At 37.1% G+C, this 14,777-nt stretch overlaps 1 protein-coding gene across 20 annotated transcripts in view; it reads right to left on the bottom strand.

Annotated features, from left to right (window-relative positions):
* RIMS2 (regulating synaptic membrane exocytosis 2) overlaps window positions 1-14,777 on the bottom strand; it is an 850,283-nt gene that overhangs the window by 663,114 nt on the left and 172,392 nt on the right. For 9 of the 20 annotated variants that reach the window (XM_027849901.1, XM_027849888.1, XM_027849890.1 and 6 more), the window contains one exon: window positions 5,415-5,426. The exons of the other annotated variants lie outside the window; for them this stretch is intronic. In XM_027849901.1, the coding sequence (XP_027705702.1) occupies window positions 5,415-5,426 (12 nt within the window). The remainder of the gene's footprint in view (window positions 1-5,414; window positions 5,427-14,777) is intronic. 20 annotated transcript variants of the gene reach the window in all.

The raw sequence follows: 14,777 nt of genomic DNA, 5'->3' as shown, positions 1-14,777 counted from the left end.
ACTCCATCAATCCTTTTATCTCTTTCATTAATCTCCTTACTGGCTTCTTCCCCTCCACCTCTCAATGGTAGCATGTTAGAACTGGAAGGAACTTTAGAAATCATCTAATTTAAGCCTCACATAAACAGATGGCAAAATCAAGGCCCAAGAGGGAGGTGATTTACCAACAGTCACACCATTAAGACAATGATAGAATTCAGTTTGGACTGAGGCGTTTTGTTTCTCATTCAAGTTCTCATTCCATTATATCAAATAATTGGGTTTTACAATTTAAAAAAAAAACCCTTTCCCTTGATACTACTGTCCCAATGTATCATTTTATTTTTTCCTCCCCTTTACCCACACATTTCTAGATGGAGTAGACTATATTCACTGGCTCTATTTCTCACTCTCATATTCTTTAGCTCCTTGAAATCCAGTGTCCATCTCAACTAATCTAATGAAACTTCTTTCTCCCAGGTCACTAATGACCAATGATCTTTTCTTAGCTCTTTGCCTTAATGTTTCTGCAGCATTTGACCTCATTTGCTCACCACTCTTTCTTAATATTTTTGCTCCTTTGGCTTATATGACACTATAATTTCATGGTTCTAATTTGGCCTCTGACCTCTTTTTCCTCTGTCTCTACTGATTTTTTATCTTTTTATTCTTATCCATCACTTGAATACAGGTATGCTTCAAGGCTCTCTCTTTGATCAAAGATAAATTCAAAGTTGTGAACATGGGACATAAGGTGACTCATACAAATATGATGACCCTTTAAGCAGGGTCATCTGTGGGTCTAGAGTTCAGAAGAGAGGTCAGGACTGGAAATTTAGAGTGAGTAATCTGAATAGGATGACAGTTAAAGTCAGAGAAGAGAATGGGTAAGAGAGCATTCAAAGAGAAGGAACCAATAACAGATCCATAAGAAACATTTCCATCAAGGGCTTGGGTGGAAGATGAGGAATCAGAGAAGCCAACAAAGAAGATAAACCTAAAGATGTAAGAAAACCAGGAGAGAAGAGTATGGCATTTCTGAAAGGAAGGGAAAAGATAATAATCTCTAATAGCAAGTGGTAAACAGTTACAAAAGCTGAAGAGAGGTCAGTGAGGATGATGACTACAAAAAGCACTTTGATTTGGGAACTGGATAGTCATTGGTGACCATTGAGAGAGCACTTTTATCAGAATGCTGTTAGCGAATAACAAATTACAAGAGATTGAGTAGAGAGTGAGTAGTGAACTGAAAGCATTGGGGACAGCCAGCTTTTGCCTTTTCAAAAAGTTTAGCAATAAAATGGAGGAAAGAGATAGAATGGAATGGTGGTTAGGATGCATAGGAAAGTCAAGGAAAGACCTTTTTTTAACAATTAGAAAGAAATGGCCATGCTTGCCTACAAAGAGGAAAGGTGTCACATTTTGGTATGTCCTCAGCACCACATTTTAGGAAGAACACTGGCTGGAGTATATCCACAGAAAAGCAACCAGAATGGGGAGTAGACTCAAAATCATGCCATAGCAACATCTAGGTCTAGGAATGTTCAATACAAAAAAGAGAAAACAATGTGAGGGCATGTCAAATGTCATCAAATATTTTAAGTACTATCATGTGGAAGAGGGATTAGATAAATGAATGAACAAATGAATGGAAAAGCCTTTATTAAATGCTTACTATATGATAAAACACCACATAAAGTGCTGAGGCACTTTCAAGAAGTTCCCAAAAAGACTACATACATCAAAGGGTGGATGGAATGACCTCAGGGGTCCTTGGGTGCATCCTCAGATGGAAATTCCAGGAGGTTTAAAGTCTGTAGTGGCAGGGTATATGACTAGGCCAAATGAATTTCAAGGGGCAGAATTAAAACCAGTGGAAGTTATAGATGCCATCATTAGTTCAACTCAGTGACATTAACAATTAGGACTGCCTCACAGCAAGATAGGCTATTTCAGAAGGTGATAATTTCCCAATCATGGGATTTCTTCAAGTTGAGGCTATATGAGATCAGAGATGTTTTAGAAAGGATTCATCTTGCCAGTAATGTCTGAACTAGACTTCTGTGCTCCCATCCAGCTTTGGAATTCCATGATCCTACTATCCCTGTCTCTGAACTTTTCCCTCTCTCATACATCCTCCCAATGGAAAAGCAATGGAGTGAATAGAGGATGGGAGTAAGAATTAAGAAAACCTGGGTTCCAATATCACTTCTGATTCTTAATATCTGTAAGACCCTGGTTAAATCACTTAACTTCACTCAGACGGTTTGTTCAATTGCGCTTCAGTTTCTGTGAAAATGGGGACAACACAAGTACGTTGGGTGAATTGCCTATGGCAAATTTATGGGAAAACATGCACAAGAGCTGCATGGGATGAATAGGTTGCAATCTGCATATTGAATGAAACTTCTAATGCAACGATCTTACAGATCCATTTGAGAAATACTAGCATCTACTTCATAGGGCTATGAAAAGATGATATATGTAAAGAGTTTTGGAAACCTTAAAGCACTGTATTAACGAGAGATAATATTATTACTATTATCCCCAGGGATGCCCAATGCCTATGTTATCCTACTAATGTGGCAGTGTGTTCACATCACTTCTAATATTTCAGTGGCTACCTATTTCCTAGTAAACAAAGTAAAATTCCCAATCCGGTCATTCAAAGCCAGCCCCAGTTTGACTCCCACTTAACTTTCCAGGCTCTCTCACATTCTTTCACATAATCTGAATTCCAGCCAAATTGTACTCTCAGAATCACTCATTATAGTTCTGTCCTCTCCTTTCCTCAAATCAGCCCCCCATACCTGAAATGAACTCTCTTCTCTTTTTTCTTTTAAATTCTTTCTTTCTTTTAAGGCTCAACTTATTTGTCACTCTTCCCAAGAAACTCACCCTAACCTCTCCCACCAAAAATGGCCTCTTCCTCTTTGAACATCTCATAGGTTTTTGCACTTGCCACATTCTTCTTTGCATTATTTATGTGTGTGTATATATAGCATATCCACTCTATTAACCTGTCAGGTCACTAAGGACATTGATAGTAATTTGCTTAATCTTGGTATCCTCATCCTAGGATGAGACCCTGCAGGTGGTTAATAAATATCTGTTCAATTAAACTGAATTTATTAAGTCAACAACATGTTAATTCCTTTTCTATCAACTTTGATCCAAAGTTGATCACCATCAATTCATAGCAGGTGGAAACATGTAACTTCTAGTATCCAAAGCATCATCTGACTATGAAATCAAACTCTGAAAAATTTTACATAGGAAGAATAATGAACCAATTTTATTTAAGGTTCAAAAGGGCATGCTATGTTTTTATTATTCTCCATAGTAATCTCTCCTACTTGGAATAATTCTGATACCATGAATATAGCAAACCTTTTATTTTGGAAACAACAGTCTCTTCCAAACATTGTACTCAAAACGTCTATAATTAGGTATATTAGGGCCTGAACAGAAATAAATATAGGACTTTAACATGCTCATCCATTTAATTTCCTCCAATAAATCTATGCTACGGTTATCTATTAAGAACACTGAAATAAGGCACTGATTAAAGAACAAGGAATAAAAAATAAGAAATAAAAATTAAAATTAGGAGGGAATATACTTACAGAAACTTAGAATGATTGAAAAATCACCAAATACTATATGTAAGATATCAAAATGTACTTATTTTCTGCCTTAATAACTTTTAAAGCCTCAAATTTGATATAAGTGTAATTTTATATTTTATAATTAGGCACTAAATCAACTATACTTTTGCATATCATAATTGCCACCTAGTTTTCTCATCTTAATCATCAACAGCATTTATTAACCACCTACTGTGCACAGAGTACTCTAATGAGTAATAAGAGCCATATTAAATTAATTTGAAATGTTCCATAAGCATTTCAAAACCATAGTAAGTCAACATAGTTATCTCTATTAATCCTTGGCTTCAAATACAATCTTTGACTGTTGTATTATGAAATAAAATCAGTATGTAAAATCACTTCAGTGACAAATATATTCATAAACACCTCATTTTTTGGCAAAGGTCTCAGAATATTTCATCATAACAGTGGAAAAATATTTAATTATTATGCATCCATTCATGGGAGGATACCTACACTCTGCACTACCAAACTCCAGGGTGGCTCCAGAAATCACAGGACAGTCAAAGCAGCTCCAGAAACTGCTGATTGTCCTGCTCTGGGGCCAGATGATGGGTGTGCAGTCTAGTACACATTTCCCCAAATATAAAGCACAATCAACCAATAGATTCTGAAGACCATAATGGTCTATCAAAGCCAATAGCCTCAACCACATCCAATTTCCCTATCTAGTGATTTCATAGTTAGGACATACTCTCCTGAACTTCACCTCACATCCCTGCTTATCCCTGGTGAACATAATAAGACCTTAGAAAAATAAAATGACATTCCGCCTAGCAAACAGTTTGGAAGCCCCTAATCTAGGAGACTAGAGGTCCGTTACTTTGGAACTAGAAGGGACCTCAAAAGTAATCTAGTCTATCCTCTTCATTTTATGGCTGAAGAAACTGAGGCCCAAGTAGGTTAAGTGATTGCCCCTTAGTCATATACACACACACACACACACACATATCATTCTGAGCCACTCAGAAGGATCTGCTCCTTATCCTCCTCAATTTTTAGAGATTCCTCAACTCAAAAGTCTCATAATGTTGAAAAATTACATTTGATTTAATAAGCATTGAAGATTGATCCTGAAGCACTTCACAGCTGGCTTAAGTACAAATCAGACTCCTCAGAACAGGCTAGCATGGGCTACCAATGGCCAATCCTTTGTCCCAAACCCAAAGCCCAGAATATCATTAAATTATTATAATGTTTATACTTAGTGAGGGGAATATAATATTAACATTTCAAATGCGTCATTAAGGAAATTTTAATAATCTCCTACATATAATCAACTTCACAGTGCATTGTTCACAAGAATCCCTGCTGGCTACTGGTGCAGACTTGTTAGCTCTTCTGCTAGAACTAAGACTAGATTCCAAAACTGATTTACCTACACCCCCAAATTTTAACTGTACAAAATGTTGAGTTTAGAAAGTCATGTTGTGAAAAAGTAAAGTGACATTAAAGTTTTGTTTCATGGAAGATTAAATAAAATCTTCTTAAACAGAATTCTAAAGAGGTATGCTCCCTTAAGAAGTCAAATAAATTATAATCAATCATTTTACACTTTAATTATATATGAAAAAGATCTTAAAATGTTTTCTTTCAGATATATAATTGCACATCAAACTAGTTCTTAATGAAAAGCAATTGTTATGCATCATCTCTTTAAAATAACAAAACATAAAATTCATAAAAATAATCATAAATTCTAAGTGTGAAGTTATCAACAATGCTATAATCAATAAATAGAAGAAGACAGAAAAAGGCTCTAACCACTTTGTCCTCCTGGTGGGAAGGTCCGTGAAAGCAAGAAAAAAAGGACAGAGAAAGAAAAGGAAAAAAGAAAGAATTACTACCATTCTGAAAGCAAATAAGATTGTTAATAAATAATAAATTTTAGAAAAGTCTAAAGTAACATCATTTGATTCAACTTTGAAAACTGTGATAGGAAAAGAATAATGTAACAATATTATTTAAAGTTTAAAAAGCATGCTATGTTTTGTAGTAAGTAGTAAGATCCATGCAAATAGAACTATTTCCACAAGAGCAAATTAATTCCCCAATGCAATCAGATAAAAAAAATATTTCTGCATGGACAAATGAATTCCTGAGTAATTGATCTCTAACAGAAAAATTGAAAAAATCACGAGAAAGATTCTGTATACAGAGTCAAAAAACACATGCCATCCTTAGCTTTTCGCCTGAATATTATAGAACCTCATCCTACCAGTAAAAATTCTGTTCTCATTATATTGTTGCCAAAGCACATTTTACCTGCATTAAACCAGGGTGGGCTTTGTCTCAGTAACTAAAAGTTTTTAATACTGAGAAAATCACTGACAATAAAATTCTAACAATGAAACTAACATTTTTTCCAACACAGTATGTGACAGTTTCTTTAAGTAAAGATAAGGATTACACTTGTGATTTCACTGGCATAGGTAACTCCTGGATGAGGAGACACCTTTTACTAATTCAAGTCAGCATATTCTCTTAAACTTATAGTCAGTATTGCAACTCTCTGGCAGGGTTGCCACTCTGATTATAAGTTTCAGAGAATGTGCTGAGCTCCTTTGGGTGTCAAACCTGCAGCCCACATAGGCAGCAGTTGCCACAATCCTGAGTGCCACTCAGAATCAGATTAAAATGTAATTGGGAAATATTTAACAAAATAAATAATTCTATAAAACATAAATAACATCACCTTTTTGAAGTCAATATGTGGTCTGAAGGGATACTTATGTATAGATTAGTGGCCCCATTGCTATTTGAGTTTGACGGCACTGGTCTAGAACACTAAGTTAAATCATTTGCAAAGGATCATATGGCTAGTACGTGTCAGAGGCAGGATGTGAACCCAGGTATTCCTGGCTTTGAGAGCAGCTTTCTATCCGAGCCATTATACTGCATCTCTTCTTCAAGTTATAATCTTAAAATATAGAACCAGGTAAGAAAAGGGCAATAATGACATTTTTGCAAGACAATTCGGCAATGACTTGCCCAGGGTCATATAGCTGGTAAGTGTCAAGTGTCTGAGGCCAGTTTTGAACTCGGGTCCTCCTGACTCCAGGGCTGGTTGGTATTCTATCTACTGTGCCACCTACTGCCCCAATAATGATTTTTTTGGCCATCAATAATGCTCATTTCATGCTTTTATGATCTAAAATATATGAACACTTATTTCACATCTTGGTCAAATGGAGTATTTCCAGGGGTAGATAGATGAAGTGATTAACACATTCTAAACACATCTCTTCCTATTTCATTACCACACCACAACATTTCTTTTTCTCTTTAAGTAGATAAATAGATGATAGATAGATAGATAGACAGACAGAAGCATATAGTATATGCCTATATACATACATGCATGCTTACAAGAAGAGAGACAGAGAGAGATGTATTTAAAATAACAATAATAAATATTTCCCTTGGCAAAGATGACAAAAAAATGGTCATAGTCAATGTTGGAGGGGTTGTGGAATGATAGGCACACTGATATATTTCTGATGGAGCTATGAAATGGTATAATCGCTTTGGAAAGCAATTTGGGATGATGAAAATAAAGTGACTAAAATGTTCATAATCTTTGAACCAGAGGCTCCTTTACTGGATCTAAGGAAGCCATTGATAAGAAGGTCCTTATATATACCAAAATATTTAGAGCAGTACTTTTTTGTGACAGCAAAGAATTGAAAACAAAGTAGATGCCCATCAGTTATGGAATGGCTAAACAAATTGAGGTGCATGAATGGAATGGAATAAATATTACTGTGCTCTAAAAAATTATCAATGTGATGAATGCAGAGAAGCATGGAAAGATCTACATGAACTGATGCACAGTTAAGTAAGCAGAAGCAAGAAAGCAACATATACAATAACTACAACAACATAAATAGAAAAATCTACATACCAAAAAATTTAAAAATTAATGTTACAAGAATATAAAGATCAAACATGAGTCAAATGAAGGGATATGAGAAGACATTCCCTAGATATTCCCGAGATATTCCCAATCTAACCCTCTGTGGAGATGGGAAGTCCACAAATTTTCTGTATTATACATGTTTTGGGACTTTTTCAATATATCAATCAGTTGTGCTGACTTCTCTTTGGTTTTTTGGAGGGTTTTTTTTTGTCTTTAAGAAATACTATTTGTTATATGAGGTGGCCCTCTTGGGAGGGGAATGGTGGATCCTGGGGAAAACTATGATGACATGAAAAAAGACATTAAAAAACTTGTTTTAAAAATATTTCCCTATTCTACATTTAGAAATCGATTGTCACCATTTGGAATATGAAACAATATTCTGATTTGTTAAAAAAAAAAGTAGATGTTATTTCTGGTCCTTAGTTATCATGGGTTTTATAGGATAGGAAAAGGAACTGAATGTTATTTCATTGGCATAGGGTGCAGATCAGCATCTTCTCTGCAACTTGTATATAGTCTTAGAGAGTTACCTAGAACAAAGGTGCCCAACTCACTGTCCCCAGCTGCATGCAACCTCCAACACTCCCACATGTCCCCAGAACTGTATAAAAATGTAATTGGTAAATGTTTAACAAAAATAAATTAAAATACAGTAAGATACAGATAACATTAATTTGTGGTTTTCTAATGCAGCCTGCAAGGATTCTTTTCTATTTGAGTTTGACACCACTGGCCTAGAGCAGTGAGAAGTAAAGTGACTTGCCCAGGTTCATTCAGTCAGTAGACGTCAGAGGCAGGACATGAACTCAGGTCTTTCTGGAGCCAAGGCTTGCTGTCTATCCACTATGACACACTGCCTGTTTATTAAATCCTATTCATTTCATTTTGCAATGTTACAGCTACATACCATTTTTAGGCTGATGTCCAGAAATAGGGAATAATAGGCTTCCTAAACTCAAGTCATGGATTTTGTTTATTCTTTCATCCAGCATTTATTAAGCATCTCCTATGTGCCAGGCACTATACTTGATTTAGGTGATTTGAAGAGATAAATGAAATAATTTCTGCCCTTGGGGAGTTTTTTGTGGATTTTTAAGAGATGGCAGCCTAGTTTATTAAAGGAAGAAGATTCCCAGTAGCCTGCAGGTGTGAAATACTCAGCAAACTGAAAGAAAGTGACAGAATATTCTCTTGATGCTGATAATTGTTAGAATAAGCTTGTTAAGAAGTCATCCCTTGGGTATGTGTGACAAAAGGTTTAGCAAACTTTGAGTACATGAAAAACAAGAATTAGTGTTCAATTTAAGTGGTTGTATGAAAGTGGAAAGAGTAATTAGTGAAATGAAGCAGTTGTATAGAATTGGTGAGTGTTAAGTACTGAGCCAGTGATTAACCATGTTGGTTGGAGAGATTGATTTTCAGGGAGTGTTGAGGGGTGAATGCCCAAGCAAACTAAGAGTACATTTTGAGACTCTGGGTGGACTCTCTGAGTCAACTCTATTTTCAGAGTGTGTAAGTGAATAGTAAGTTATGGATATGTTAGGACATTGGGTTATAGGGTGAGTCAGAAGCATACTTATGTCTATGGAGCTGGTCAGAAAACTGTGTGGATCTGGCTCCTGATATCAAACCTCAATAATTCTGAAGCAGTGATGACAGAGCATTGGAAGATATGACCAATCTGACTGGCACAATTCTGAGCCCCAGGAATGTCCACACATGGGAAAGAAAGTGCTAGAAAGAAAGGACGATGGAGAAGAACAAAAGATGATAGACATACAGACATAATACAAGAATGCTTCTTAGGACATTGTAATGCCTATGACCAGTAATGGTGGTGGTGGTGATAGCAGTACTAGCAGTAGTAACAGTAGTAATGGTACTAGTAGCAGTGGTGGCAATGGTAGTGGTCGTAGTAATAGGAGCAGCATAGTAGATTGCTCCTTGTACTCTCTGGGACTGCCACCTCTCATTTTGGACACCATGTCTCTCTTTATGCAGTCTGAAGGATTGAGTTAACCAGAAGAAAACCATGAGAATGTGTTTAATGCAAGGGCCCATTTCAGTGAGAGTTAGACTAAATAATTGCTAATTCTAAGAGCTATGATGCTATTAACTAAACTGTACAGGACTGCATAAGTGCATATCAGCATTAGCAAATTTATCATTCAGAGCATTGCTGTATTTCTATTTCTATCACCAATCATTGGCTGGTGAATGGAATGTTCCTTAGTTTATTGCAATTACTACAACCTATAATATCAGTAGTAGAGATAGTAGCTTACTCTCTCATCAGGACAGGGACCACGAAGAATCTGAACTCTCTTTCTCACCCAAAACTTAACACAGTGCTCTGCACATAGTGAGCACTGAGGACATACTTCTTTAAAATAATAATAATAATAACAATAATAATAATAGCTAGCATTTATCTAGCACTTTCAGGTTTGCAAAGATCATTACATACATTATCTAATTTGATCCTCACAGTAACCGAATAAGATAGATGCTATTATCATTCCCATTTTACATACCAGGAAACTGAGGCTGAGAGGTTAAGTGACTGGCCAAGAGTCACACAGCTAGAAAGTGTCTGGGGTAGGATTTAAATTCAGGCCTTTAAATGAATACAATGAATGTTTGTTAAAAAAAAAAAAAAAAACAACAATCTAATGAACTCCCATGGTTTCAACTACCATGGCTCCCAAATCTGTGACTCCTCTTCTGAGCTCCATACCCACATCTCTGACTTCATTTGGACATCTCAACCCGGGTATCTGCAACGCATTTGAAACTCAAAATGGTCCAGACAATTTTCCCAAATCATTTTCCTTCTTCTGTGATCCTAGTTATTCTGCCTATCATCTGTGTGTTTTTTGACAAGTCACTTAACCTCTCTAGACCTCAGCTTCCTCATCTATAAAACTGGGGGGTTGGGATTGAACTAGATGAGATTCAAGGTCTCTTTTATCTTGAAATCTATGACCTACGACCATATAATTTCTGCCTATATTACCACCACCTACCTGGGCTCCTATATTTGAATCTTGGTGTTCAAAGAATATACATTTAAAGAAGAAGGGATCTTAGTCTAATCTAACGCCATCTAGTCTAATGCCATCATTCTACAAATGAGAAAAGTAAGACAGACAGTTTTTAAAACTTGTTGTACATCTAGGAAATGTCAGAGTCCCGGTCCTCTTATGCCAAGCCCCACACTCTTCAATAAACTCCAATGGCTCCTTGTTCCCCCCGGAGTCAAATATAAAATCCTTAAAACCTGGCCCCTTCCTATCTTGCCAATCTTCTTGTACTTTCCTCCTTTCCATGAATTATTTGATCCAGTGACACTAGCCTCCTCCCACATAACACCCGATCTCCCAGTGCTAAGCATTTTCCCTGCCTGTCCCCCATGCTTGGAATGTTCTCCTTCCTCATCTGTTTTCTAGCTTCCCTGTCTTCTCTCAAGTCTCAGCTGAAGTTCTACCTTAGACAAGAAGCCCTTCCCAGTCCTCTTTAATCTTAGTGCCTTCTCTCCGAGATTATTCCTAATTTATCCTGTTTGCATATAGCCGTTTGCATGTAGTCTCCCTCATTAGACTAGGAGCTGCTTCAGACTATTGGTTGTTGTGTTGTTGTTCACTCATGTCTGACTCTTCATGACCCCAGTCAGGGTCTTCTTGGCAAAGATCCTGGAGTGGTTTGCCATTTCCTTCTCTAGCTCATTTTACAGATGAGGAAACTGAGGCAAACAGGGCTAAATGACTTGCCCAGGGTCACACAGCCAGTAAATGTCTGAAGCAAGATTTGAACTCAGGAAGATGAGTCTTCTTTTTATGTTCATCATTTATCACTGCACCTGGCACAGGGTAGGTGCTTAATAAATGTTTGTTGACTGACTGTACAACACCACTGCCCAAGCATTATTATTTTTTACTCTTATCTCTTTTACAAGTTTACAGGATTTAGTGCCAAAATGGACCTTTGGGATCATCTCATTTAACTATTCATTTTTCAGACAAGGAAACTGAGGCCTAGAGAATTGAAGTGGCTTGCCTACTGCCATATAGACATTAAGTAGTAAAGTTAGGATTTGATCTGAGGTTCTCTGATTCCAAATTTAGTGTTTTTCCATCACAATATATTGTTCTCTTCACACATCCAATCAGTTACTATATTACCTCCCAAATATTTCTTCCAGTTGTCCCCTCTTCTCTATTCCCATTGCCATCATAAAAGTACAGATGCTGATTAACATCTGTCTAGACTCTCTATATTGTACCTCATACAATCCATTTTTTGTACTGCTGATAGACCTCTTCCTAATGCATAAATGTGCTCAGGCCATTCTTTGGCTCAAAGCCCTTTCTCTGGTGGAGGTTTTTTCGCTCACTAAGTAAAGTTCTGATTCCTTTTCCAATTGCCACTCTCCCTTCCAAACTTTGTTTCATGAGACAGCTGAAGGAGTGCTTCCCCTCAAGTCACATCTGAGGTAGCTTCCCTTCTTCCCCAGCTGCAAAGCTACTCTGAGACTCAGGTATGTGTTTATAAAAGCTACATCATATCTACGTCCCTTCTAACTCGAGGATCTTATAATTCTATACTTCCTTCCACTTTCTCTATACTCTATCCAAACTGAACTACTGATCATCTTCCATGCAAACCCTGCACTTTGGTGCCCTTGTCCACATTTTTCTTCTATGTCTGTAATGTCCTCTGCCCAAGATACAATCTCTAACGATAAAACAGACACCCATCCTATGAAGTGCTGATCAAATGCCACTTATTAGCTATGCAAACCCCAGGCACCTCTCTCACCCTCCCCAGTTTCCTCACTAGGAAATACTTTCAGTTTCCTCACCTGTGCTGTGGAGAGAGTAAAAGCATGTACCTCAGAATGTTGTGAGAATCAAATGAGGTAAGGTATGTAAAGCACTCTGAAAACCTTAAGTGCTACATAAATGTTAGCTGCTGTGAGTAGCAATAGCTGTATGACTGTGCAAGGCTGTATATGACTCAGGAGGCTCTAAAGGACATATTTTCTAAGTGATAGGCAAACTGGACTCTTCATTAGTGACAGTTCCTTATGAAACAGCCATAATGCATGCCTAAATTAGCAAATTAAAGTATATCCCTTCTAATTAATATTGCTTTGCATTTCTTCACTTAGTGTAGATTCAAATTTCAGTTGCTGATTAATCAAAGCATTGCTCTCCAAGGTCCCCAAAGTTTTCCCAAAGTCCCAGTCTGAAGTCACATCATAATATCGACATGAACCTGGCAGTCAATAAAAAATGTATTAAGTGCCTACTATGTGCCAAGCATTGTGCCAGTCAATAAAAATGTATTAAGTGCCTACTATGTGAAGATGCAAAGGCAAAAGATAGTCCCTGACCTCCAGAAGCACACAATCTAATGGAAGAGACAACATGCAAACAACTAAGCACAAATAAGCTGCATAGAGGATAAACTGGAAATAATCAACAAGGGGCAGGTACTAGAACAAAGAAGGATTGAGAAAGGATTCCTGTAGATTTCAGTGAGGACTCAAAGGGAGGCAGGAAACCAGGAGACAAAGGTTATGCACAAAAGACACAAGCTCTGGCAGATTCTACCATTTTGGGAAGATTTCAAGTATGGTTCCAGCAATACATTGTGTCTACTTTGAGGACCAGCCTACCTAAGTGTAGAGAGACTCTACCACAAGGCTGCTTGCTTGGTAATGAATTCCCTGGTTGTTAAAACTCATGAAACAAAGAAAAATTGCAAATAGCTTTGGTTCTGAGTGCCTCCATTTTGCTTCTGGAGTGATGTTATCAAGAGTGATGGTATCAAACCCAAAATCAGATGCTTACTAGCTGTGTGACCCTGGACAAGTCACTTAAACCTCTTTCTGCCTCAGTGTTCTCATCTATATAATGGGGACAGTAATAGTACCTACCTCTCAGGGTTGTTGTGAAGATTAAATGAGATAATACGTTTAAAGTGCTTAACACAATGCTGAGCACAGAGTAGTTGCTTAATAAATGCTTGTTTCCCTCCTATAGGGTGAGAAGTTTGAAACATGGTCGTGAAGGTAGTTTAGTGCCAGTTTCTGGAGGGCCTTAAATGCCAAATTAAGTTGTTTGTATTTTATCCCATAGGCTGTAGGAAATCACTGAAGATTTATGAACAGGAGAAAGGTGACGAGAGACTGAAATAGGATGGAAACAGTGTGAGTGGAAAGGAGAGAGTGGATACAAGAGCTATTGTGAGGTAGAATCAACAAGACTTGGGAACTGACTGGAAACTGGAGTAAGGGAGAGGGGAAAATTAAAGATAATGCTGAGGTTTTGAGCCTGGATGATATAAAGGGGAAATGGGAAGTTGGGTTCATAAGGCCCTTTATTTACAACAACCTTAGGAGGCTGGGAATATAAGTATTATTATTATTATTATTACTATTCCTGTTTTGTAGGTGAAAAAGCTGATATTTACAGGGATCATGTAACTTACTCATGATCAAAGATATAGTATGATGTAAGGATAGGATTCAAACCAAAGTCTTCCAGTTCCAAGTCTTAGTAATGCTACCAAAGTGCCATTCTAAGGTACTCTGTCAATAAAGAAACCCAGCATGGCATAGAAATTACATTCTTTAGAGATGGAGAGACTGAATCATCTTTCCCAGTGAGGAGGAAATGGAAAAAGGGTAGGGCTTGGGGTGAGGGAGACAAATTGCCATATTTAGCTTGTGATGATGTAAAAAAATTCAAGTATAGAAATCAAAAGGAAAGGATAACATTAATTGGAAAGAAATGGATGCCAGTGGAAAGGTAGATCTAGGGTCATTATTTAAAATAATTGAATACAATTGAATAAAGGCTAACTCTACTATCAGATATGAGAAGATTGCAACCAAAGCTGCCATTTTGAAGTAAAACTATGGAAAGTACAACTAATTGTTTTTGTCACGAATTGTTTTGAATATTAAGAACTTTGTTTTTGAATTCCCATTGAAATCACTGACAGCTAGTTAATGGCTACAAGTTGCTAAAGAATTGAAGATGAGGATCATTCAAAGGGGAATGGAGACATGTATGTAGAGGGAAGACTACAAAACATTCCAAACAAAGGATTGCAAAGGAGAAGTTGCGTGTAAAGGATGTCTTCTAAGAAATGCATGGAAGAAAACAATGACTGCTTATGTGACCCAGAGCATAAGA

The sequence above is a fragment of the Vombatus ursinus genome, unplaced genomic scaffold (assembly GCF_900497805.2).
Source record: "Vombatus ursinus unplaced genomic scaffold, bare-nosed wombat genome assembly UNPS02008961.1, whole genome shotgun sequence".
NCBI lineage: Eukaryota > Metazoa > Chordata > Mammalia > Diprotodontia > Vombatidae > Vombatus > Vombatus ursinus.
The sequence above is the reverse complement of the archived record's forward strand: the minus strand, read 5'-3'. Positions and strand labels throughout refer to the sequence as shown.